Raw genomic sequence first — 27,018 nt, 5'->3', positions numbered from 1 at the left:
TACTGTCAGAACTTCTCTTCACAATTTATTTTCTGTTACAAAGTATGTTGCATACATTGATGAGTTTGTATCTGAATAAAAGTGCTCGGGCCCCAGGGTGACAGGAGTAAACAAAATCAATGTTTTAATTGTGCCTCTCTTTTTTTTTAAAAAAAAGAAAAACTACACAACATTAAACATTATAAAAATTGCAAACAGATCATGCTTTTAACAGGATAAAATTTTCTGAACAGAGACAAGACCTTCAATACATTTGTCTGAGCTCCAGTTGGAAATGGACTACAGAACATTAAACAGCATTACAAACATGATCCCAAGCATAAGATCACCAAGGTTGTTAATATGTTTTTGGTTTTCAGAAAGCTTTGCTGTGTTTGCATATGCTGTCAGCCTTGTGCCGCAATCCTAAACCCATTCATTTGGAAGCAAGTCCCATTGACTGCAATGAGTTGGCCCTACTAGCAGTTAAGTTAGGTTAGAATTGCAGACTTTGTTCATTCTTAAGCATATATATGGGCCAAAAGGTGTTGAGAATGTTTAAGGCAGGAGGAGAGAGTGAAAACTATTCATGGATTATACTTCTGCAAAAGTGAATTGCTTCATTATTCCCTAGTTCATGGAAAGCTGTTGGGAAATGAGGCATCTTGTTAGCCTCTGAAGATAACAATGGGTTAGACGAACCTTTGGCCTGGTCTCACAAGACAATTATTTTCTTCTCGTTTCTTAGCTAGGCCTAGCTTTGCTTTAAGATTGCTTTCCAGAAAGATTAAGTCTGCAATCCTAAACTGACGTTTCACCAGAACAAATAGGGCTTACTTCGAATAAAGTGTTTTTGGTTTATGGAGAAAAAATGCATGACCAATATGCTCTTGTGGAAGTTCATTAACATCTTAAAAGGCTGAGCATCACATTGCACAAACACCTTTCTACTGCACTAAACCAATTGGGGGAAATTAAATAGACTGAAAATACGTAACCATGAGACCCAATCAAGCTTAGAATGCTGTGAAGGAAGTATATGCTAAAGTGCCATTTCTGCAATGTTGACAAAGCATTCCATTTACACTGGAAAGTATCACCAAGCGTTGTACTCTCAATGTGGTAATGCCCTTAAACATTTTTTCAAAGGAAAGGATCAGCTTTTGGATTAGGAACTGATTGAAATGTACTTTGTATAATCCCTCAGGTAAAACAAAATAAGAAACTGCACTTTTGTGCAGCATTTCAGCTAGCGAAAATATAGGCTCCAATCTGATAGCAGACTAAACTAGACAATTTGACAGCTAAACCTTACCCTAAAAAAGAAAAAAGAAAAATAAGAAAGCATGATTAGACATGTATGAAATTCAGGTCGGAAGGCTGAATTTCAATATTATGTATTTTGAGTGTGCCTCAACAGAATTCCAGGAAGACTGCTAAATAAGTCAAGGAACAGACTGGCTATGCTATTTCTGCTGAAGGCAACTTGTAAGTAAACCCATCAAACACAGATAGGAGGTGATTACCATTTCAAAACTAGCCGTATTAAAAAGACTTACATAAGAGAAACAATACATCATTATTGACATTTGTGAATAAACAAGCAGATTTATTAATGAAGGCAAACATCAGAAAAATGGTATAGACTTATGTGAAACCCACACTGACAGTACGGTATTTGAGAAATGTCTGTTGCTTTAAGATTATTCAAGAGACCTTTAATCTGTGTTAGAAATCATTTTTGCTCTTTTCCACTGCACTTCAGTCTACATTTAAAAATAAATTACTGACCAAACTAGTGGACTTAGTATATCTCTGTGCCCAATTCCTACAACAGTGTCACTGTTTGCATTGATGCCAGAGCTGAGTGGAAAGAGCCAGTCCTTGACTAGCCAGAAGACTAGTACTTATGAGCCCCAGAAAGTTAAATATCAAGGTGTGCTTGATAAATTCAAGAAAAGGCAGAGAAGCTTTTGTAAAGAGATGTAGTGGAATTACTATAAAAAATCCTATCTTCCAAGACCACTGAAAAATTGGTCACCCTATGCCAGTACAAACTAATCAATACAACTAAGCAAATCTGTTTGAAGTTCCTTCATGATGCTTTAATTGTAGTTTGCTTCCAAAAGGGTTCAAGGGTTTAAGGAGTCCTGGGGAATGAAAAATAAACTTGGTTCTAATATACAAGTAAGGCACAATATAAAGCCACATCATAATCTGTCAATGGAGAAAATGGGTAAAGGACAAGAACCATACATGGTACAGAGTAAGTATGGTAGTTCATATCCATTCAAAAATAGAAGTGTGGCACTCAGTTTCAGACTGACAAATTTTTAGCAAGAGCATGTTTTAATATGGAAACAAACTCAAAAGTATCCAGTGTATGAAAGAGAGTTCGGAACTCCTTTTAAAAAATAAAGTGTATAATTGCTTTTGGATGACATTAGAATATTCACAATGCCTACACTCGGAAAGTGACCAAAGACTTCAATAAGATCCACATACTGTGTATGAACACTGAAAACCTTTAGAGAGCTCCTCTGAAGATAATCATCCAAAAATGCATGCCACAATTTCCCAAAACAAAACATGAACATTTGGTTTTTAAAAAATCTTTGTGATAATTATACACTAAACATATATTAAATGACACTAGAGGAAGCAGATTGTTACTGGCATTAAAAGTACAACCATTTTCTAGACTGTTTTAAATGCCACAGAGTCCCCTGGTTAAAATGTAAAGCTGCACAGCTTGCCTATGTCATCTTTACAATAAAGGTTAAACCAGCAAAGGTCTTAACTTTACTCTACATTTTACTGCCAGGTTTTATTTAGATCAAGTATCGCTGCAGCATTCTGACCAGCCCAGAGTTAGCAGCAAATGGCAGGAATCATATAAAATGCAATATCTTTTTTTTCTTTTTTAAACAAAGTGCTTTTCTAAGATATACATACATATATAAATAGATACAAAATAAAGTGTCACCATTAAAAAGCTCAACTATTTCAAAGCTTTTAGACTATAACTTAATACATAGAAAACACTGAAATGCAAAGGTGTGGAATCCACTAAAAAGATTCAAAGACTCTTTTCAATGCTAGACCAAAATCATATTCTGGTTTTCAGACATGCACAAAAAAGGCTGCAAATGCAGTATCAGCTCAGAAAAGCCTGAGTTACTACAAAGGGGTATTGTATCTTACTGTCAGTTTATCTTGCTGCGCAAGTCCTGATTGCAAAAAAGATGTATCCCGCTGTAACTATCCTATCCATGCTCTTCAGATCCAGTGTTAGAATCTTAGCATGAATCATATTTAAACACCATTCTTCAATGAAGCTCAACACTATTTCAGTATATCAGAATAGGTTGATGTAAAATACTTGGACACAGCTCTATAACCAGCGTTAAATGAGATACATTTCTGATATGCCAGCACTATTGCAGGCTTGACGCTTTAAAAAAAGAAGCTCCATCATGACATGCAAATTTGTGCTGAAATTATGCAAATACTTTAGATCAATTTTTGAAAAGGTAGTTAGCAATAAGCAGCAGTGCGGACAGAGAGAGCAAAAAAAAGACTGGGGTAGTACAACTCTACAGTGGGAGGTACATCTTCCTCAATCTTTCTTTTTTTAAAAAAAGAATACATTGCTTGCCTATTACAGGAATGTAGCAATTCCCAATGTCCATTTAGATAAAAGGAATCACACTGTAAGGTGCATGTAAAGAACTGGAGGGGGGGATTATGAGATTTTTGTATTTACTTGGAGCTGCATCTGAATTATTTGGTATCCTTCATAAATAGTGTTATGTAGTCACCTGTCTATCAAACAATTGGGAGGAAAGGCATTCATGAAACCAGATAATGATCCTGTCTTGACATAAACAACTTTCTCATCAAGAGATAAAGCTTTTCATTGGTACTTTAACACTGACTAAAAGCAGACTCTCGTGAGCCAAACTGCACACGCATTTGTATTCCCCCCAATCATAGAAACTACAAGTTAACAATAAGTCACATAGAAGTTTGAAGAAGCTAGTTGAAATATCTGTACAAAAATATAAAATCTATAAATTCTTTTCTTTTTTTAAGCCTGTGTTGATCCTTGGAAACATCACATGCACAATAATACAACAACTGGAAAAGTGGCAACTAAGGAATTAGATATTTTAGCTCTTTTCTTTACATATATACACATGACAATAAAAATAATTTTATTTTGGTTGTTTGGTGGAAGTATCCTACAAGCTAAATTTTTAATTTCCAAAGTCAAAATCTACTTTACCAATAGCTTACTAAAATCCAAATATATTAAAATTTCTACTATGTGCAGAAAAAAAGGATTTACAGACTTCTAGATGGCCAACTTATCTACTATGAAGCGAACTAGAAGAACAGCAAAATAATAGTTATGTATGAATGCTCCTTCCGTAGACAATTGGACCCAAAGAGAAAAAAATTCACAGTTCAGTAAGATCCCTAACCCTGACCTTTAAGTTTTTTTTCTTTTTATACATTCAGTACAGTATCACGTAAGCTGTGCAAAACTTTACTTAAACTGGCAATCTGCCATATCAGTTGCATTTGTCTTTGGTACAAAAATAAACAATCGCATTAATGTGCAAGTATTTGTTTTCTTCCGGCCAAGTACCGAAAATGAGTTTTCTAGAGCCATCTTTTTTTTTTACAATACATAGACTCTGTGGCATATCTACATTTTCAACATATTCCTATATACATTCAAAAATTTGTAAGAGCTGGAACAAATACATTAAAACCCATGAGACCATCTATACATCTTCTCTCCCACAAGGGTTTCTTACCTTTTTATAGTTACACTTCTCACCACCCACCCTCCCCCTCAATACAAGGCACAAAGAGTATACATTTTCTTACTTGCACAGACATTTAAATACCGTATCAAGCTCAGAAAACTATATTTTTTTATATGGCACACTAGCGTTATTGCCAGGTGTGCTATGTACAAGTTATGGTTGCAAAGAAAACTTATTGTTTAGTTTAGAACAAAAGAGCAATTATTCTTGAAAAAAACCTTCTTAATCTGAATTCTAAGTTTTTATTTTAATTAGAGCATAAACCTGCCATAACGTTTGGCATTTTGCAAGATTTTTACTTGCAAAAAACATGTTTTGCTCCTGCATGTTATATTATCTGGTTCTAGATAAATTTAATTTAAAAATGAATATGTAGTCACCACATTTATGACAGAAGCAGATTTAAAACTACAAGATTTATGCTCCAAAATGCCAGTAAGCATTTTATACCATGCTTTCACTTATCTTACTACATTGTTATAAAAAGGAAAAAAATGATGGAACTGAAAACTGTGTTTTATAGAACGCTAAATTCACATGCAGACCAGAAATAATTTTACAATGTAGTACATGACACAGGCAGAGCTCTGACCAATGTGAATGGATCAAGTGATGTCTACTAAACTTTTGATGTTGGTATTCGTAGCCCTACAAGGCCTCCTGTAGGATCTCCTTCTGCTGTTTTTTCTAAAACTTGGTTCACAAATTCTGATGTTTGCCCAGATACAGGTGGCCCTGGAAAAATGAAGACATATATTCAGATGTGTGTTTTCTGCCTTCTGCTCATTGTTCATTCAAGATTTGTTAGTGCCTACACATATAAAATAGGGGTGGGGAACCTCAGCCCCTCAGGTCATTCTTGGTCCACCAGGCCCAACTATTTGGCCCATGAGGCTGTTTTGGGCAGGCCACACCCATCTGCCCTACATTTGTATGACATCAGGTAATGGCAGAGCTTGGACAAAGCCCCCTTGTGCAGCTTCCAAAGTACAACAGCTGTTTTACTGAAACAAAGGAAATAAACTTGCTTTTAGCAGCACTTTGCTGCCTAGATGCTTTGAAGTCCCAGTTTCACAACTTCATAGCACCAAATCTCCTGATGTCGTTTGTAACATCAGGTGATTGACAGGTGGGGGGGGAGCTCACCCACCTGTCGCATTTGGCCTGTGAGGCAGATCCTGATACATATCTGGTGTGTGCAGCCAAGACAGGTTCTGCTTCCCTAGAAAGGATCTTTGTCAGAATTGATAACAGGTTTGGAAGCCAAAAATTAGGAAGATGAGCCAATAATGAAGAAAAAGAGCAAAATGCACAAACATAAAATGAGAGACCCTGAGTTAGACAGCAGCATTTCCTAGAAGATTAAGGAAAACAAACAAGGCAAACAGTGCTTTGTTCAAGACCTACTCAGACCATTTAATGTCTGTTAAAGTCCTAGTAGCTCCTTGGTGTTGAGTTTGATCCACCACCTAAAATACAGCTTTCCATTGCAACATAATTGGGAGTATGTGAAGTGTACAACCAATGACCACAATCCTCAAGATTCGGGGGTGGGGTGTTGGTGTGGGGGTAGTTTGTGCACTATAGCACTGGAGTAATAAATTAAGAAAAAGTCTGAGAGGGAGAAGTGAAAGGGTGTCTAGATCAGGGTACCAAACCTTTTTTTTGGCACATCTTAAGTTGGAAATAAGTGTTGAGGGCACCTCTTTTTATTCAGGTGTCATTCAGAAGGAATGAAGATTCTGGTGGGTTGGAGCATTGGCCAGCACTTCACTTGCAATGAATCAACAGAAATACATTATAAAATGTATCAGATGGGGGAGGGGTCTCACAGGCACTGTGGGTGCTGTACTGGAAAAGGTATCACTAGATCAAGGGTTGTCAACCTGGTCCCTACCACCTACTAGTGGGCGTTTCAGGCTTCTAGGTGGGTGTAGGGGGTTCTCTAGCACAAGCTGAATCCTCCTTCCATCGAGCACTGGTGGGAGGTGAGGAAAAATTTTACCATCAAGAAATCTGCATTAGTGGGCGGTAGGTATAAAAAGATTGCCTAACCCTGCACTAGATGATGGGGCAGCCTACAAAGAGTGTGGATAAGTTTGTTGGTGTTTCACCATCCTTTTTTCTTTATACAAACAAGGTGAAGTGTAGGTCAGGGGGAAAGTGGAAGAACAATTTTGAGACAAATGTTTGAGACAAAATGAAACTGATTAGAGGTGTTACAGACAGGGCTTTTTTCAGCTAGAACAAGCCGGAACTCAGTTCCAGCACCTCTCAGGTGGGTGTCACTGCCATTAGAAGATAACAAGGTTTGTTCTGGTACCTCTTCTTATAGAAAACTGGCATTGATCACAGGGCAATAGGTGATCACAACACCCAAGCAAAACATTCCACACAAAGTTGATTTGCATGATTAGAGCAAACATCTTCTTTCCTCAGCAGTTGTTATGTGAAACTCAGTGCAATGGAGTTGCTTGCTTTAAAAAAGTTGTTTGGAACAGCATATTCCCTGCCTGAAACATCTGAATATGGCCTCTGCTGTTGTGATGTTAAGTTGCATCAGTTAAAAGCAAGATCTTGGTGATTTTAAAAGTCAACTCAATGGTAGTGTAGTAGGTGAACATAGTCTAAAGTCGTGGTATTTGTGCAAGCTATGTTTCCAACATTTAGAAAAAGTAGTGATTTTTGGTACCATCACACTGAATGTTTACTTACCAAGAGTATCTTTAATAAGTACATCAAGCTTCTGACCCATATTGGTTACTCTGTCATGTTTGGGACTCTGCACTCTGTTCACAATTTCTTGTTTGATAGAGTTGATCACAAACAGCAAGTTATCTGCAAGAAGAGACCAGGCAACAATGTAAGTCTACTGGAATGCACCCTTTGGGGAAGGAAGAATACATCTCCCTATTTATTCATTTAACATCTGCTATAAAAAGGTAAAGGGACCCCTGACCATTAGGTCCAGTCGTGTCCGACTCTGGGGTTGCGGTGCCCATCTCGCTTTATTGGCCGAGGGAGCTGGCGTACAGCTTCCGGGTCATGTGGCCAGCATGACTAAGCTGCTTCTAGGCGCACGGAAATAATACAAACACAACACAAGGTGCTATGGCTAAAAAGGCCTTATCTTCCAGAGGTGCTTGCCAATAGCTATAACAAACATCTGGTGATCATCCAGTCCTACTTTTTCTTTTTGTAAGTCGCTTTGAGTTGCCATGACAAAAAAGTGGCTAATTAATTTAATAATAATAAAAAACAGATGATACTATTTTCTGTGGAGACAATAACCTGTCCATTATAAATTTGGACCATCAGATTTCAAGCCTCATGAGCTGAGGCTGCATGTAGACCCTGATGGCCTGCTATGTCCAGACAGCATGTTCACACAAAGCGACAAAGGAAGTTATTTCAAGAAACTTAGTTTGCTAATTAAGTCTTTTTCTGTTTTAAAGGCTTACCATATTCAGTGTTGAGACCCCAAAGTTTCACCTTGTTGGCTTCATACTGGGCTTTCTTTTTAAGTCGGCAAGCTCTGTGATAATGGGAGGCAAAAAAGAAGCTTAGAATATCCATCTAGTTGTCTTAGAGCATACCTGATGTTACTGTACTGGCAGTCACCAATGCTATACAGGTGCCCCCATCCCCACCCCATTCAAGTGGGTCACCACTAAATAAATAGCCACTCTCTTGCTCAGGTTTGCTGCCCAGAAGTAACCTGGGGCTGCTGCCTGAACGAGAGAAGGCTGCCTCTAATCAACCAGCGGTGCAGGGCGGGAGGCGACTTCTCCCTGCCTCCATCCTGACACCAGTTCTCCTGGGCACCCTTATTGGCCATCACCCTCTGTGGCCAGTTGCTGCTACCACATGCACTGGCTCTCCTCAGGCAAACAGGCAGGCAGGCTGGCTTGGGGCTATTTCCATTTCCCACATGCTCTTCCTATTAAAGTGGGGTGCTCCCCACTTTACGCAGTTTCCCTTATGCGCATGGGGGCACGAAGCATAAGCTGTTGGGTGTGTGTGTGAAGGACACCTATAATAGCTTAGATCTTATAATCTAATAGTCAAGAAACTGAATGATAATTCCCAACACTCATTAAGCCTTGACTGATAACACTACCATAGTCTTATGCAGATGTTTATTGCAAAGTATGACAACTTTCAGACTTAAACAGCATAGCTTAGTGTGAAGCCATTTGTGTAGGCTGGACATTTTACACCATCATAATCAGATATGCCTCAAACATACAATAGAAGCAGGAATGGGGAGAGAAAAACAACCACGTGCTTCAGCACAACCTACTTTTTGCAGTACAATACTAGCTTGCAAATGCTTGTCAAAACAGAAGCATCCCCTCACCTTGGCATGTAGTAGTAATCTTAACTGCTAGTGATACTGATTACTACTACTACTACTACTACTACTACTACTACTATGGTGATGATGCGTTACCTGGAAGCTAGCTTATTTTTTTCTTTTCTTGACCTTGGTCTAGCTGTTAAAGGAAGTTCGCTGACTGGAGTCAAATCACTGATAACTTTATTCAGCTTTCTCAATTCATTCCCAATCTGTAGCAGTTTTTTAGGGTTAGGTGTCAGATCTTCTACATCTGTCCTCCGTGACTTCTTAACAGCATATTTCCCTATGCAAATAAATACAAAAGCAGGTTATCTGATGGGTTGCTGCAATACTGTGAATTACATTCAATTTTTAGAAATAGTTTTTATCCTACAACCTCCCATGGCGCTGTTATGATTATTACCCAGTACAATATATAATCAATTATACAACAAAATTATGACAAGCTTCTCGAAAGGTGCATGTGCACCTGAAAGAAACAACATTTGTTAAGGGGCTGCTCTTACCATGATGTAATCCATTCTTCTGATACATATTACTTGGTAGTGTATCTCGATTCCATTCTGAAGGCCTTAACATTCTCTCCTGCTGTGATGGCGTTAGTTGCTCACTATATTCCCAGAAGTATCTTCGCTTTCCTCTTTTCCGACAAGATATTGCGGTCATTTCTTTCAAGTCTTCTACAGAATCATTCTCATACCCTAAGAAAGGCATAAAAAGTTGCAGTTCAGCAGTTTCCCCCTTCACCACAGCAACAGGGGCAGAAAAAAGGTTGCCCAAACCTGCATTAAAAGGCTCTAAAGCATTCCATTTATAACTCACCAGATGAGACCATCCTAGTTATTTCTAAACAAGATTCTGAAGACAACCATGCAGAGACGTAGCAAGGTCAGGTGATACCCAGTGGGAAATTTTTTTGTCACCCCCCACATTGCAATTTTTGGAAATGTTTCCCAGCGTCGTTGAGCTTTTTTCAGGGAGGGTTGGCCTGCTGATGGCGCAAATACGTCTGGCCACCAGCACTGGTACCCCAGCGGGCACTGCTCGCACCCCCAGCTGGCAGCACTCACATCCCCGACAGATGGATTTCTGCAATTGGCACAATTGTCGTTGTGAAAATCTGCCCACCAATCATGGAAATACATCCGGCCGCCGGGCGTATATGTGCGATCGGATTTTCGTGATCGACGGTTGGCACTGGCACCCCTGGCAGGCGGTGCTCATACCCCTGGCTGGCAGCACTGCACGCCAACCAGGGGTGCAAGCACTGCTGCTGGGGGTGCCAGGACCAACCGCAAAAAAACAACTGCCAATCGCATAAGACCGCCCTCCGGTTATGACTGAAAAATAATTCACAACTCTTCCACTAACAAAAGTGTTATGTGGGTCATCAGCCTTGCCAACATACCCATGCAAATTTTCCCCCTCCCCCCCCATACGTGCAGCACAACTAGCTCTAGATTACAAGCTTAAAATTACCTGGTTCAGAGAAAGTATCACTGATGTCATCATCTTTGTCGTCCTCGTAATCATCCTCCTCGTCCTCGTTTTCAGATAGTTCATGCTCACTTCCAAAACCTTCATCGTGATCTTCATCCTCCACCTCTTCCTCTTCTTCCTCCTCCTCCTCCTCCTCTGGATCAGCTTTGCCTGCACCGGCCTGCTCACCCAAACTGTCTGTGACAAAGAGGGAATAGTTGTGTTCTTCCTTTTTCTGTGAAGGATCTGAAACAGAGGTGCTGGCAGAGAGGCTGTTCTCCTCAGCAACTATTCCTGGAGTTTCTTGAGGTGGAGTGAGGAGCAGAGCCTGAGTCTCTTTAAAAGGCAACACCGGATTGTGACTCTGAAGGGAGTCATTCCCTTTCCGCTCTTGTTTCTTTGCTACAGCTCCACAGTAGCAGGTGTTTTCTTTTGCAGCATCAGCGTTTGCCTGGCTCATGGAAGACCTGCTCTGCGGTACTGGATTTATCTTTACTTTTGCCTTTTTAACATAATCTTTGCATTCAACATGAATGTTCACTTTCTCATTATTGTACACGTTGGTCTTCACCATGATTTGTGTGCTTGAATTGGGTTTGCCTCCTTTCAGGGCAGATTCTGATAAAGGTGCCTCAGCCTGGCCTGTCTTGGATGAACAAACTGGGGCTGCTGCTCTGGTTGCAATCTTCTTCATTGGCAAAGAGGTTAACTGGGTTTGCTTTACACTGAACAACAATTCTGGGTAGCACAGTGGATCTGAGACAGGCTGAGAGTCCTCACTGTTGAGCTGAGCCAGAGTTGGAGTTTTACTTATCACCTCTTCATCCTGGTACGGGCTTGAAAAATCATCAAGGCCCAAATAGTCCACCTCTTTTGTTCCCCAGATGTCACAGCTAGTTAGTTTGGTGTACTTTGTCAAATCTTCACAGTAAGTGTCCCACTGCTCCCAATTTGCGGGGAAAGAGGTTTCAGTATCCAGAATGTCTGTAAAGGACTCCAGGTTCTCAAGATCTTTACAGTCCTCTACAGAAAGGAGGTTATCCCTGGAACTCTGCTGGTAATCCATTTCTCTGTCCTGCAGTGGCAGATGTAAAAATGTCAGTAAATAATGGTAAATTACTTTTCTCTCTGGATTCACCCTCAAGCCACACCACAAAAGCACGAATTTGCTGGTGACGTGCACCATACATACTTACAAAAGCTATTCATACCTCAAGGGAGAAATACTTCAACAGTTGTGATCCTAAAACACACTTACCAGGAAGTAAGCCTCACTGAACACAGTGGGAATTTCAAGAAAACATGCATAGGATTGTGCTGTCTGTCAGCTTTGAATCAAAGGCTTTTAAGAGGTCAGCAGTTCCCATGCCCAGTTCAATGAAAAGCCCATCAATTATAATTGCCTAGAAATAAGTGACTCATCTAGTTTAAGAGCGGAGTTAGTTGTCAGTGACGCTGCTAAAATTAGGACAAGAGAGAAAGGGATCACTGATCTCACATTTCTAAAGTACAAAGCTGTATCATCTGGTCTGAAGAACTTTATTTCAACTGCATGAATAAAATACAAAATATCTTATTTGCTTTCTAATCACCTTCATTTGTATTTAACTAATAGTCTTTGACAAGTTCTGTTCAGAAATATTGAAGGAGTCAAGCAAGTTCTGTTCAGAAATACTGAAGGAATCAAGTACAATTAGCTTAAGGAAAAGATTTGAGCAGAGGCAGTTTCCAGATACTTGTAAGTGCACCTACACTATGGACTCCCTGCCTATTGATAACAGGCAGGCACCCAGATATCTAGCACACTGATGTGTGTTTTAATCTGCTTTTAGTTCACTGCCAATTTAAATTTTTTGAATGTTTTAAATTCTTGTTTTTACTGATAATACTATCCTGCAACCATGTGTTTGGCATGAAGTAAGTGTAAATAGTACTAATAAAGCTCAAATGGCAATAGTTTTAACTACTGAGTGTGGACTTTGGTTAAAGGCAAAGAAAAACAGCCGGACTGGGGGGAAAAAGTTTGGCAACAAGCTGCCAAGGGAGCTTGTGGCACTTTCTCACTTGAGGGATTTTTCCAGGAACAAGAGATTCTACATGGGGCAGGACCAATAGACCCACTGGTTATCTTCCAACTCTTTCTCTATTTCCCTCACTTTTAAAATATCTTTTCTAACATGCAACCACTTCTGACTCCTCTTGGATGTAGCGATGTTAGCAATGCCTTGAAGTCTGCTCAAGCACAGTTTTTTTTTTTTTACTTCTTTCTTGGCCAGCTTTGTCAGCCTTCCATTGGCAAGAAGCCACTGTTGCTGGGCTCAGGAACTGAGGATTCCTCAATTAGTGATTAAATTTAATAAAGAAGCAAAGCACAGCAAATTGGCCTTCAGTGCACAGGTTGCTGCAAGGCACACCCCCTCTCATTTGAGAGGGGCTAAGCTGTGCTTTATGCAGCTCAGAGAAAAATACAAGCAACTTACCACTTCATACATGAAATCTGGATCGGAATTGTTAGCCAACAGATCTGTGCTCATGAGAGTCTGTTCTGAAAACATGTGGTTTCGAAAGGCATCCCCAAAAGGAGGGTCCATTCCACTCACACTAGGCTGCAACAGAATGTTAATAATTTGTAACACAAACAACCAGTTTGTACAAAGAAACATTAAGTCCTACTGGGCAATTGCTAACATTTTCCTTTAAAGTGGTGCATATTCCATCTCTTCTTCTTTAAATGGTAGCACCTTATTACAGCAGTCACTCAGGAGCCACAGCTTGGGTTTAGCCTGTTTTAAAACATGTTCTGCATATTTGCTAAGCTAAACAAAAGAAAGTTGGCTGATGAAATATCCCTTTTCTCACTGCCTGTATATTAAGCAATTCTCTGGAAATGTATATGTACATGTATATGCAGCCCTGTTTAGGGAAGCTTTTAATGTTTAATAATTATTGTATTTTAACATTTTGTTGGAAGCCACCCAGAGTGGCTAGGGAAACTCAGCCAGATGGGCGGGGTATAAATAATAAATTATTATAATAAAATTATTATAAAGGAAGGCCAATGCCTATGTTTCCCATACATCTATTCCCATTATATTGTCCTTGGCATCCTGAATCAGATAACTGCTACATGCTAGATTCACATGTCATGGAAAAGCAGAAGCAAGAAGTTCCTAAAGTACTCAATGTTGGCTGTATCCAATGGTGTGGCTCAGGTGGTGGCAAGGCTCCATCAGCGGAACAAGGAGGCAGGAATTTCCAGCAATTCTCTTTCCTCTTGCTGTTCCCCACCCCCACCCTAGTAAACTCTCTGAAATAGAAATTTTCTTCCTTCCCTATTCTGCTGAGATAAACTCTACTGCCACCTCAAAACACATAAAATCAAAACCTAAGTAAAATTTATTGATTTCTTATAACAGGTAAGCAAATATAATACTGGGTATTACCTGAGGCATTTCCAGGCCCAGATCCCCCAAGTTTAAGTCCAAACTTGTTGTTTTCTTTGCTTGCAAATTCCGTTCCAGCTTTTCTTCAGGGTAAACAGGCAACATATAACTCATGCAATGGAGATTCACAGATTTATTTTCCTAGAAAAAGCTTCGTGTCGACTACATGGAACTTGTCTCTGGGGACTTTCTGCATGATATAAAACCAAAACCAAATATTAAGTTTGCATTGAAATGAAGATTGCTCGATAATTTCTGAACAAAGAAAGTTTCCACAACCTAATACCCATGAATCCTAATGTCAGAACTGAGCAAGTACACCAATTCCGGTTTGAACATGGTGTGAGATTTTTTTTACATAGCATGATCTGAGTACATGGTTTTATGAAGTCCAAGAGGACAAGTCCCTGCCTTGAGGAGCTTGGGCAGGGACCTGCTCTCTTGGACTTCATAATTTCATCACAGGGGAGAAAGTAGATAAAACAGAGAAGGAAGATGTGTTCAGAGCAATGAGAGAAGTGAGTGATTTTGGGAGCAGACCAAGGGCTAGAGATGAGGGGACCACAAAATACCAGAGAAGAGAGGGCATGCAAATCAGGAGTACTTGTTGAAGAGGCACAGTGCAATGACTATATTTATGAAATGTTGAAATGCAGAATGACATGATTTGACAATGGACTGAATACAGTGGTACCTCGGGTTAAGAACTTAATTCGTTCTGGAGGTCCGTTCTTAACCTGAAACTGTTCTTAATCTGAAGCCCCACTTTAGCTAATGGGACGTCCCGCTGCTGCTGCGCCACCAGAGCACAATTTCTGTTCTTATCCTGAAGCAAAGTTCTTAACCTGAAGCGTTATTTCTGGGTTAGCAGTGTCTGTAAGCTGAAGCGTATGTAACCTGAGGTACCACTGTATGTGGATATATGAGGCAGGTGGTGAAGGGTTCTTGAGAATGATCTTAATAGCTGGTGTTCCATAAAGCATCCATGTTTCAAGCTTTTCAGAACTTTAAAGGTCAGTACTAGCATGGAAATTGTGTTTGGAAACAAATCAGGCGGCAGTGCTGCTGTTTTAAGACTGGCCAGAAAGGTTCTATTCGCTTAGTCACGTTCTGTAATCTAGTTGATGTATTCTGAACCAACTGCAGTTTCCAAACAGTATTGAAAAGCAGCTCTATGTAGAACGCATTGCAGTAATCCAAACAGGATGTCACCAGGACATGGTTAACTGAGACTAGGCTGTTCAGAGAGCTACAAGCCTCATTTTAATATTACAAGGCATATTCTAGCATAGCATCTGTTTGTGCTCCCCCCCACAAGATTTTAATATGTAATATTATTTTATAACGTATGTTTATAAGACTGCTGTTATAGTTGGAAAAATTGTAGGTTAACTTGTTTTAACCCCTGGTATTACTGGAATGGTTAAGGTATATTTTCTACTGCATGTAAACTACTTTTTAATATTCAGTGGTAGATAAATTCTATTATTTGTTTTTTTAACTGCCAATGTGCCAGAAGGAGGAAATTAAAATGTTCATATAAATCCCAAAGTGCCCACTCACAGGAGACACTGATCAGGGTGGCTCTGCATGATTGACTACTCAGGATTTCTCTTCTTCCCAGCAGCCTCTGCTGGTGACTATGTATTTTGCCCTACTCTGCATCAGGTGTGACCAAATTATCTCATAACTCCTGATACAGAAAGGCAGCAGACTGCCCTCAGAGGTGGAACACCTAGAACATTAACTCATACAGAATCATGAGGTAAGAATGGATAGTTTTTATTCTAACACCCTTTAAAGCCAAAAGCTATGTGGTATAAGGGTGAAGCATGCCTCAAAATTCAACTAAAGGGAAAGGAGACATGATTCAGGTATGTTAAGTGGTGTCCTAAGATGCATATGGAAGATAACTGGACAGCTTTGTGCTGCAGCAGGAATCATTGTCATTAATATGAGCTCAGTAAAACACTCAAAAAGCCACAATGCACCATAATCATGCTTGAACAAGGCAAAGTCCCAATAATGTCTTGCTTCCAATAAATCTACTTTTTTTGACAACTATGCAATGGATCACCCATTTAAAGTTGAATAATAATACTTGTCCTAGAATTTCTAGCTACTCCAGCTTCCCTGGCACTCCTGAAACCTGATGTTTAAGCTTTCTGGCAGATCGCCTCAAGGCACCAACTGTGCAACCCTTCAGTATACCACAAACAACAAGATTATGCAAAGGAACATCTATAGAATAACCCACTCAGCACCATGGCGCTTCACAATGGGTTGCTGTAATGAATTTGCTTGTTAGTTCAGAAGCAAAAGTCCCCAATTAAAATCAATTCACTGAAAAAAGTCCTCAAAGTTTCTTCTTTTTTATCCAGGAAGCTGGAGGCAAATGACTACCACAAAACAACAAAAATCTTCTGCTTGTTTAAGGATTGTATGTTCATAAATTAAAATTGGCATACCTATCATTCCAATATCCTGCCTCCATTCTACATACCTCATTATGCCTCTTTTCCTGAAAAAGCTAAATTTAGTACAGTATAAAAGATGCTGCAGATCAGCTCGAGAGCTCATGAATACAGTACAAGAATTAAGTTTGAGTTCAAACTGGACCATGAGCCGCACAGCAGCAGGGGGGCAAACAGAGTTGCGCAAGGACAGCAAGCCTGGTTCTGACCACCACTTAAACTAGTTCCTTTGGTTGCAAAGTGGAGAACATTAGCAGAATGCTTTATCTACATTTACTGGTTAAGAAAATAAAAGTCATTTATCTCTTACACCCAATTTACATGAAAGAAAACTCCCCTGAAGCATTTTAATCCATGTGCCACCAGTATGATCATAGACCACAAGACTATAAAACAAACAAAAGCTCTATAACTTGAAGCTATCTCCTCACACACAGCTTTAATTTTACAAACCTGCAGTAGTTTCAAAAGCTTCTCTGGATCAATTAACTTCCACTGTACAATTTAAATACTGCCTAAGGATCACAACTTGAGAGCACTGAGCACTCTATGCAATACTTTGAAACATAAAGAACAGAATTAAAGGAATGATTTCTAATGTGATATCTGGTGATTTATAATCTAGAACCACAAGAGCAGAACCGTTTTACTGATATTTTAGAGAACCTTCTTCAATTTAAGCTTCTGCTAACGACAAAGCTCCACACTTTATGCAACAATCAAATTTGCCACCGGTTAATAGTCAGCACTGGTTTTGAACCCGTGGATCAGGGATTGGGACCATCAGGTCGAAGGGCCAAATGTGACCCTCCAACCCTCACTGTCTGGTCATTGGGACTCTCTCCAGGCCACACCCCTCATTAGCTCTACTTCATACCTTCCTTGAACACTTTTGCCTGGCTGGATTGTGTCCTTGAATTCTTATAATGTCTCTTGCTTCTCTGAGTGGATATAGAGAGGTGTGTGAGTTAACGGTATGAAAGTAAAATTTGCATCTAATGCTCTCACTGTGTTTGCATCTGGCCCTGCCTTGCCTACCACTGGCACATGGCCTCTGGAAGGTTGCCTAGAAGAGAATACAGCTCTTGGGTTGAAAACAATTCCCCATCCCTGCCATCTAACTTACCTGTAGAGCAAACGTGCAATGGAAGCGACAAGTGTGTATTCTGAAAACACTCAGGTGCAACTCAGTCAAGCCATGGTATTCTCAACCTTCATGCAAAGTATGAGGCCACCTTTGGAAGCCATGAGGGTCTACATAAGCATTTCAGTTACAAAAGGGAAGAGACTTCTTGGCTTATCACATCTAACAGTTGTACCTAGAATACAGATTCTGCCCTTATTACTCTTCTGACTTGTCAATGAGTTCTAAACTTTTTCCTGCCCAAAACACTTTAACGTGGACAATTCTGTCAAAGAAATTTGTGGAAAACATGAAAGTATGTTTTTTGTTTTTTTTAAAGAAAAAGTTTTAGCATTATTTTCACCACCTGGTTTTAGAGATCTTGGAGGACCAAAATGCTAGTTAACAACACAAGGTATACATGTCCATATTTCCCCCAATATTTTACTTCTCATAAGATACCATCAGGGCTAAATTAAATATGATGTTAAATGTTTGAAAGCAATTAACTTGCACACTTTGGGTTATGTAAATAGCAGTCATAGCAAAGCCTGAGTAGCCAAAGGGATCATAGGGGAGGGGAGAGTTTAACACACTTCCCCCCTGCCAGATCTGACAAAAATCATATATCTGAAGCTGTTGTTCACATTTCTAGGGAAGCTTCAACTTGGAGATAAAAAATGTACACATTAATTGCATTCACACAGTTAACACTATGTCTAGTTCAACCCTCAAAGAAGTCCCAAACAATGACAAATTGTATCCAGATGTTTTACTCTTAGAAAACTTGCTTTTTCTTCTTCTTCATGATGTAGGGGACCATGAGGATCATTTCCCCAAAATTACAAACTTTCTGGAAGCAAGTTCCCTCCTCTCTTGTTTGTATCTATGAGTTCCTGCTCCTACCATTTTTTTTATTGTCTTACAGAAGGTGGCCTTTCAAGCAGAGAGTGGTATTTATAGAAAGATCTTTTTTTCTGTCTGCTGCCTGGTGTACAGAACACTTTAGAGTCAAGACTTCAAATGCACAAAAGAATCATCTGCTCTATTAATAGCTTTCAAAAACAACTTTAGCATTCAAGACCATGGTGCCAGATTACGAAAACTGTTTCATGCTATGGACGTGTCCTTATGAAAGAATTCATGTCCAGTAGCTAACTGGTTACGCAGTGATACTTTGCTTCCGCACATTACATAAGTGTGTTGGCAAATACTAGTCCATATCACTGCCAGTTAGCTTGTCAGTCTATTTTAAGACGGAGGTATCTATCCCCAATCCTGTAGCCAACAGTCAAAATTTCATCTTTGTGGCCACTGTGATGTGTGAGGTCTTCTGCGTTCATTACAAAATTTTCTTCCCCTCAGTAATGTGAACAAACCCCCAAAGGTAAATTGTTTACGGAGTTATAATTCTGAGGAAGACACGCCATATTGCACTGAACCCTAAACTATGAATTTAATGCTGTCCATTTTGAGGATGGCCACATGCCAAGGAGAGTCATTTTGTGGTAGTGCCCATGGTGCTACCTTAAAATTTCAGAAGTGCTCATAGGCCCCAAAAGGTTGAGGACCCCTCTTAGGGCCTACATAGGTTATTTATACATCTCCCAGCCGGGGGGGGGGGGAGGGATGATGTATTAAAACTACTTTCAGTAATGAGCCATTAACTCCCCACCAGTATTTACAAGAGTTAAAAAGAAACACTTCCCCCAGAAACGTCATTTGCTGAAAACACCAAATTTGCTCAGCTGCAGTAAAAAAACCACTGTATAGTACTTCGAATGTTAGATGCACTTTAGAAATGAACTATGGAAACAGGCAAATTTGGTTTTCATTTTATCATGGCTATGAATGAAAACACTATCTGTTTCTCCTAAAAACTTGAAATCCAAACAGAATAGAAAGTGAAATAGCTAAACAATTATGCAACTGATACATGTTCCAAAACAAAAAAACAAAACAAAACAAAACTGGAGGTCAATCTAGTACAGTGGTACCTCTGGTTATGTACTTAATTCATTCCGGAGGTCTGTTCTTAACCTGAAACTGTTCTTAACCTGAAGCACCACTTTAGCTAATGGGGCCTCCCACTGCCACTGCACCGCCAGAGCACGATTTCTGTTCTTATCCTGAAGCAAAGTTCTTAACCTGAAGCATTATTTCTGGGTTAGCGGAGTTTGTAACCTGAAGCGTATGTAACCTGAAGTGTATGTAACCCGAGGTACCACTGTACAAACCTTTCGTAGGGGAATAGTTTAGAAGCAAGGAGTGGGAAATCTTCAGTGATCAAATTATTTTCAGTTTGTGCTCCAATTCTGAAGCTAACAATCAGTAGGGTGATATTTTTTTAATCTTGCATTTTAGCTGTCTGCTGTTGGTATTGCCTCTATTCTTGCTGGCTTGATCAGGATGTAACTGGGAAATTTAGCATCCAGCAGTTTGAGAAGGGAAGGTGGAGGATGCCTCCATTCCAGTTATTGAAGGTAAGGGGAGAATACAGGAATTACAGGAGTGACAGGAATTGCTGGTGCCAGTGAAAAGGTCAGCTAAACACTTGCCTAGCCCTCCTTCTAAGTCCTTTTCCCAAGATGCCTTGCTAACTTGTTCTTGGACTCACAAGGTATTGCTGCTTAATAATTAAGAAAACCTCCTTAATTCTTGATTTGATTAGGGATGATGAAGCTATCCTGACTTGTATCACCAAGACATGGATCGACAAGCTGGGAGTAGATCCCTCTCTGTTGTGTACATCTGAGCAGTCTGTGCAGAAATACCACAGATTGAGCATTGCCATGGGCTATAAAGACCCCACCTGCCTCTGCAGGCTTCTGAATAGATTCCAGTTTTGAGCATTTGTACCTGGTGTTCATAATTCCAATAGTGCTCCAACAACTCAGTCTAACAGTCTCCTTGTCTAAACTGAGGTGGTCTTAGATTGGTGCTCAGAACTCCCATGCACGTGGACATCAACATGCTGACACTACTATGACAATCATGGGGGGGCTGTACAGGTCAAATATTTGACGGGTTTTCTCATCTGGTCTAGGAGGGTGATTTCCTAGTCAAAGCACTACTTCCTGTTGGAGGTTCAGGCTGATAACATCTGTCCCTCTCTGAAGGGTGGTATACCAATTTGAACAGCCTGACCCTGAAGACCACTCAAGAAACCTCTTGAAGAGGTTTCTATTGGCAAAGCTGGTTCCACACAGAGATGAGTCTGGGACTGGACATGGTTGCTCCTAAACATCCTCTTCTACTAGTCACAGCTCAATGATTTTTCAGTGAGCTGGAAGTAATGAAGCAAAAGGGTGATGAAACAGAGAAAAGGTAGGGACATAGGTGGTGGAAAACTCAAAGAGTTTGATGACATATGGCTAAAACACATAATTGAGCCTACTCTGTGAGAGATGGTAGTGAAGAAACAATGCTTCAGCTATTATTGCAACTGTCCAGTGACATTCAACAGAACTTTCCTGACTAATTTAGGATCCACTGCAATCTGGCCACCAGGAAAACATTAAGGAACCATCAAAAGCCACCTATGCCATGCTTACTAAGCACTTAAAAGCAGGGGTGTATAATCTGTGCTCCTCCAGATGTTGTTGGACTACAACTCACATCAGCCACAGCCAGCATAGCCAGTGGTCAAGGAGGACAGATTCTGTAGCAACATCTGGAGGGCCTCAGGTAAGCCACCTTTTAAATGATAAAATGACTTGTAATCACTGTGACTTAGGTCTCTGTTAACACAGTTCAGTCATCAGATGTGCCCAGGTGCTGAGTAAAGAGTGACTTGCCATGTGACAGGAGTTGCCCTGTCCTCCTGGCCACTGCTCCGGGATAAGATTTTTTTAAAAGATACTGCTATGCCATTTAATATTCAGAATTTCTATGCAGTGCACTTAAAATGTTTTAAAAGCCTTACAAAGAATAAAAACAATTAAAATTTATGACAGAAATGGAATTTGGGGGAAGAGTGCTTCCAGAAGGCAAGTCAACCAGTCAGCCAGCTGCTGCTTTTCTAGACAGCCAGAATCTGCTTAGAAACAACTATATAACTGTGCTATAGGAACTGTGACTTTAAAATTTGTGTTTGCTTTCCCTCTTCCCACCTATTCTTTTTTTCTCATGTGTCATCTCTTTTTAAATTGTGACTCTGAGGGCAGGAGCCAATTCTCTACTGATTTTTGTAAGCTGCTCTGAGAGCCTTTTTGGCTAAATTATGGGGTATAACTGTCTTAAATAAGGAAATAATTGTTCCTCCATTGCCCCTCACTGCTCATTAGCCTCAAGTAGGGCTTTAACCCTCAGGGTCCAACTCAAGCAGCAACTCCTTGGACTCAGCCATAGTAAATTCCACACAAGATACTGGCTGGACATATTTTGCCCCATACGCAGGATAGGAAGGCTGAGAGATAAATAGGACAAAATGGAATATTACAAGAAGCTTGCACAAAAAAATGAGGTTGCTTCAGTGACCTCTGCAGAGATAATGCCTTCTGTCCTGTACTGGTTGCAGAACAGAAGGTAGCCCTTCTACATTCACAAAACACAGGCATTTAAAATAAAAACACATTAACCTCTCTGGTTTATACGGTAAGACAGTGGTTCCCATACCCTTTCTCATCAATTGAAAATTCCTGAGGCAGACCACTTAATGATTTTTAGTCTGTGGTACCAGCTGCAATACAGTGTGCTAGATGCTGTATAATATTTAATTGCATTTTATTGGGGTTTTTTATTTCTTATATTCTTTTCTTATATTGCACCTCATTGTATTACATTCTGAATTCAAATTACAATAAAATACAATATAATAAAAATACAATTAAAAATCAATGCAAATATTTAACCACCTGAATGAAGCTCATTTACCACTGGTGGGCCACTTAAATAAAATCACTGAACTATAGCAAGACATATAGACCTTGTCTCTTTAACTGTATTCATTTTATTCCATCCCTGGACTTGGTTATGTGTCTCAATAATGATTTATAATGGTGCACATTTTTCCTGCATGGTGTTTCTTTTTAAAGCAACGAAATTATATTTAACTTTATAATGGCTTGCTGCAGGTATAGACATTCCTGAGCTTCTGCAAGGACATAAATATACTGCAGTTCCAAATATTAAATAACACGAAAAATTACATGGAGCATGATTATTGTAACTCGTGTTGCCGTTCACGTGTAAAGGAACTGCCCCCTTTTCCAGAGAGAAAAGTGACGGGTAGATAGGAAACCGTCCCTATATTGGAAATGTGCTCTCTAAAAATTCATGGCAACTGTGACCTGACTCGCGCCTGCTTTTTGGTGCATGCCCACATGCCTGCCCCAGCATACTTTGGCGGCGGCATAACAGAGTTGGCATGACTTTTTTTCACTGCAGGAAAAGGAGCATTAAATCCAAGAAGTCCCTCCAGCCTGCAGAAACTTGCTCTGCACAGGGCTCGCCTGCTCTACGGGGTGGGGACGGGGCCTTCAGCAACCTCCTGCCCCTTTTTATTTTATCTCCCCGATGCCACAGCCCCCCTCGGCTAGGCTGACCCACTAACACACCTCCCATCCAACATGGCCGCCCCACCAAACGCAGAGAAACACAGCCGACCGAGTTGTCACTTGGCCCCACCCCCTCCCTGGTCGCATTGGCCCGCCTAATTCCAAGCCCCGCTACCATTGGGCTGGTTCCCCGTCAGTCTCTCTGCCCAGCGGCCTCCCCCAAGCTAGCATGAAGCGACATGTAAACAAATCACTTTCTGGATGTTCCGAAGTGAGCGGGACTCCGCCGGCCCACGCCCTCCGTCCTCCCCAAGCCAAGGGCGGGGAAGGGATCCGGGGGGAGGAGGGGAAGGAAGCCCCCCAAGCACCTGACCAGCGAGGGCAGCAACATTCTTTAGCCACAAGATCACTTACGAAAGTCATAAGGAGTGGGTGGAAGAGAAGGCAGCTGTGACCTGCCTTTGTGGGTGGGGTGGGAAAAAGGAGCAGTGGAGAGCAAGAACGAGAGGGGGATCCGAACAGACTGCATGTCCCCCTGAATGAAAGGGGTGCCGGCAAGCCTCGGATTCCGCCCCCCTCCCTTGTGGGGCCAAACTCAGTTGCCACTTTCCCAAAGTCCTATCATTGCAACGAAACCGAGGATTTCTCTCGCACCTCACCGAGACGCAGAGTATCACGAGACTGAACTGACCGATTTTCATCCTTTTCTGCCAACGCCTCTTTTGCATAATACAACAAAAACAACATTTCTTTCTTGGACTCCGCACCGTTTACTTGGTTTCCACGTTCTACTCTCTTGGCTGGACCGTGGCAAAGACAGGAGGTCTCAGGCAATCCCCCGAGAGGTTTCACTTCCCCACCCCCTCATGCAGTCTAAGCAGGCAATAAAATGGGAACACGTGCAGCCTTTAGGTGAAGCAGAAGGATTCTGGAAGTTTGTCTCTCCTAATCTTGACGGCTATTTAGTTCATCATTTACTATTTTTCTTTCGTTCTTTTTGCAACAACGACTTCTGGCAACACTTTCATCCTTAAAGGATTCAGCTTTTCTGGGAGACGAAAGATCTGAACCGACACAACTGCACAACTCAAGATCTCAGCTCCTTTCGTTTTAGATACCTACCCCAGGCTGAGAGGAAACGTGGACGACTGCGAAAACTAGGCAAACAGCTTCTTATCATCCTCCACTTTGTCATAAACATATTAAGCCACCTTTTGAAACAACCAGGTTGCACTAAGTCTCTCAAGATGGAAATAGGGCAGAAGGTAAGCACTGGATTATTCTAACTACCATTAGAGAAGTCCACAGTATCACCACACCTACCATCAGCTACCTCCTACATCTTACAAGGAAAAGGAAACTTACAAAATCAAAAGCTTCCCCGAGCTCCCCCTTCCCCACGCCCCTCCCTCCCATGCTCCTCTGCAGTCCTAGGAGAAGGCAAAGCCTCCCAGCGAGACAAGCAAGCAAGTACACGCCCCTTTCTTCCATATCCTTTCCCATGTAGGGGCGAGAGGCCAAAAGAAACCAGAACTGCTTTCGCTGCAGGAATCCTGCACAATCGCTGCTAGAATTAAGGGGACGCTCCGGGGGGGGGGGCGCAGCCCCTTGCCCTCTTCCCTTGAGTAAAGACCACACACCAAGTCTAATCCTGCAGCCAGCAGTTGCTCCCGCAGCTGCCTCCACGCCCCCTTTCCGAAGCAAAAGCTGCGGCAGAAGAAACAGCAACTTTAGATCTCTCCTCCCGACACGATCTCTCTTCCCCCCCGCAGCCTCCCCAGCAGGGGACTCTCGCCTCCCGGGGGCAACAGCAAGACAAACTCCCCGCACCCTCAAAAAAAGGGGGCGCACAGGAACTCCGCCTCCCTCCTGCCTCCCACCAGCCCGGGCCTTTTCGGGGAACTGCTGGGACTTTCACCTCCGCTTCTCTCCCCTCCTTCCGCGCTGGGGCATTACGGCCACCGCTACACCCCCTTCAAGCTCCTGCCCCCCACCCTCCGCCTCGGGGGCTCCAGCCTTTTCTGCCTCACCCTTTGGCCCCTCACCTGGCGCCCCGTCCCAGCGGGGTGATGGGTGGTGTCTCAGTGGGGGCCCCCACTTCTGCTGAGGCTCCAGCCCTGGCCCGGCCCCTCCATGCCGCTCTGGGGTTTGTTTTGTTTATGTCCCTTCCTGACGGGTTCCCGGAAATCGCGTGACTCGCCCCCATCACGTGGGCTTTTTATTTTAAAAAAAAAAAAACCCGGGGGAGGGGAAGAGAAAAGCAAAGCCAGGAGAAGGCAGAAAGTGAGGAAGCCAATGGCACCAATCAGAGAGCGAGGAACCGAGAGCCAATCAGCGGCCGCAGAAACTGTTTTCCCTTCTCACGTGACCGCTTCAAGTGAGAAGGGCGGGGGAGGATGGAAGGAAGAGAACGTTCTGTTCTCAGCTCCGAGTGACGGCGGTGAGCCCGAGAGGCATAGCGGTGGCAGCTGCACTGCTAGTTTCGAGCCGCATGGCGAGCTCAGAGGAGAAAGGAAGGAGGAAGAGGGATCAAACTCCTTTCTCTGCATTCGGCCCAAGCATTTCCTACGGCAGGGATAGGTAACCTGTGGCCCTCCAGGTATTTATGGAATACAGTTCCCATCATCACTGGCTAAGCTGACTGGGACTGGTGGAATCCATCGCCTGCAGGCCACACTATACAGCGACAATTTATAGGAAATAGATTCAAGGGATTTTTTTGTTGTAAAGGTACCCAACTGAAGATACTGCTGATCAAAAATGAGCATTCCTCCCCATTGCTTTACTTTGCAAGTGCTTCTAGTGTCATGATTATGTTCCTCACAGGAAGGCATTAAGAGCTGTGCTTCTGTGGAAATCCCCACCAGGCTTAAGGTTTGGTGCTTCTTTCTCATTGCTTGCTCTTTTGCATACACAACTCTGTAAGGTGAGTTGCAACATTGTGCCAGCGGATACAACAGGACTTGCCCTTCCTCCACTGCCTCCTGGCCCCTGCAGTTCCCTATACCCTCCAAAACAGATTTATGGGGGCTGTAGGGAAAGAAAAATGCCCCTTTGTGCACATGGAAGTCTGTTGCACAAGCAGGATGCCACAACTGGATGTCACTCATAGTGGCAAAGGTTTATTAGCTCCCTTTCCCTGTTTTCCAGAGCTAAGTGTGGCTATGTCCACTGCAAGGATCTGAGCTTGTTACCAAACTATACCTCTCCACTTGGTAATCTCACATTCAGTCATCCGTATAACTTTCCTACAGTGCTATTTTTGAAGAGGACCTTACAGCAATCTAATAACTTGTTTACATATGGATTACTTGCGGACATGTGCACAAATAAGGCTTCCTAAATTCAAACACACCCCAGCCAGGACTTTCACATCTTTGTCAGCTCAAATAACGTTCTGCAATGAGTCTCAAAGCCATGAGCATGCATGTGTTCAGAATTCCGTTCACAAGCACATTCAAAAGCACAGCCACTCCCAAGTAATATTCCCACAATACGACATTTGCACTTTAGAAGTCTTCCATGCACAAAACGTCACAAAGGGTGCTTTGTAACCATATTCATTCCTAATATGTGCTTCTAAGCAAACCAGCTGATGAAGCAACGTAATTAATTATATGCAGGTTACCCAGTCATTTCATTATTTCACAAACATTTGTAAATTCTATCCTGAACTTAATATGGCTTAAGGAACAATTACACTATTTCTACTGCAGTTCCATTCAAACACTATGAAAGTATCCAAGTTCCCATAGTGGATATTTCTCGCAGCATACACACTTCATGAAGGGTGGGGCAAAACTTCAGTGAAGCAACTGAATGTT

The 27,018-nt window shown here is 41.5% G+C and overlaps 1 protein-coding gene across 3 annotated transcripts; it reads right to left on the bottom strand.

Moving 5' to 3' along the window:
* On the bottom strand, nucleotides 1-25,388 carry CREBRF (CREB3 regulatory factor). 3 transcript variants are annotated; one of them, XM_033139954.1, is made up of 9 exons: nucleotides 25,240-25,387; nucleotides 14,100-14,289; nucleotides 13,137-13,262; nucleotides 10,657-11,731; nucleotides 9,684-9,878; nucleotides 9,271-9,460; nucleotides 8,279-8,352; nucleotides 7,533-7,655; nucleotides 1-5,552 (listed from the first exon to the last, which is right to left on the bottom strand). In XM_033139954.1, the coding sequence occupies exons 2-9, from the start codon at nucleotides 14,211-14,213 to the stop codon at nucleotides 5,437-5,439; spliced, it is 2,013 nt and encodes a 670-aa protein (XP_032995845.1). In that variant the 5' UTR covers nucleotides 14,214-14,289; nucleotides 25,240-25,387; the 3' UTR covers nucleotides 1-5,436. The 3 variants fall into 3 exon arrangements, with proteins under 3 accessions (XP_032995845.1, XP_032995846.1, XP_032995847.1); XM_033139955.1 differs by lacking the exon at nucleotides 25,240-25,387 and adding an exon at nucleotides 22,624-22,746; XM_033139956.1 differs by lacking the exon at nucleotides 13,137-13,262 and having other exon boundaries at nucleotides 25,240-25,388.
* Nucleotides 25,389-27,018: the final 1,630 nt, after the last annotated feature.

The sequence above is a fragment of the Lacerta agilis genome, chromosome 2 (genome assembly GCF_009819535.1).
Source record: "Lacerta agilis isolate rLacAgi1 chromosome 2, rLacAgi1.pri, whole genome shotgun sequence".
NCBI classification, from domain to species: Eukaryota; Metazoa; Chordata; class Lepidosauria; order Squamata; family Lacertidae; genus Lacerta; species Lacerta agilis.
This window is presented reverse-complemented; position numbering and strand designations above follow the sequence as displayed.

Bases quoted from the DNA above. Each gene is read 5' to 3' on its own strand.
- CREBRF (XM_033139954.1), bottom strand. From the start codon at position 14,213: ATGAGTTATATGTTGCCTGTTTACCCTGAAGAAAAGCTGGAACGGAAT. The intron at 9,879-10,656 runs GTAATTTTAAGC...TGCCTTTCTTAG, and splicing joins TGATACTTTCTCTGAACCAG to GGTATGAGAATGATTCTGTA. The intron at 9,461-9,683 runs GTAAGAGCAGCC...TTATTTGCATAG, and splicing joins GAAGAATGGATTACATCATG to GGAAATATGCTGTTAAGAAG.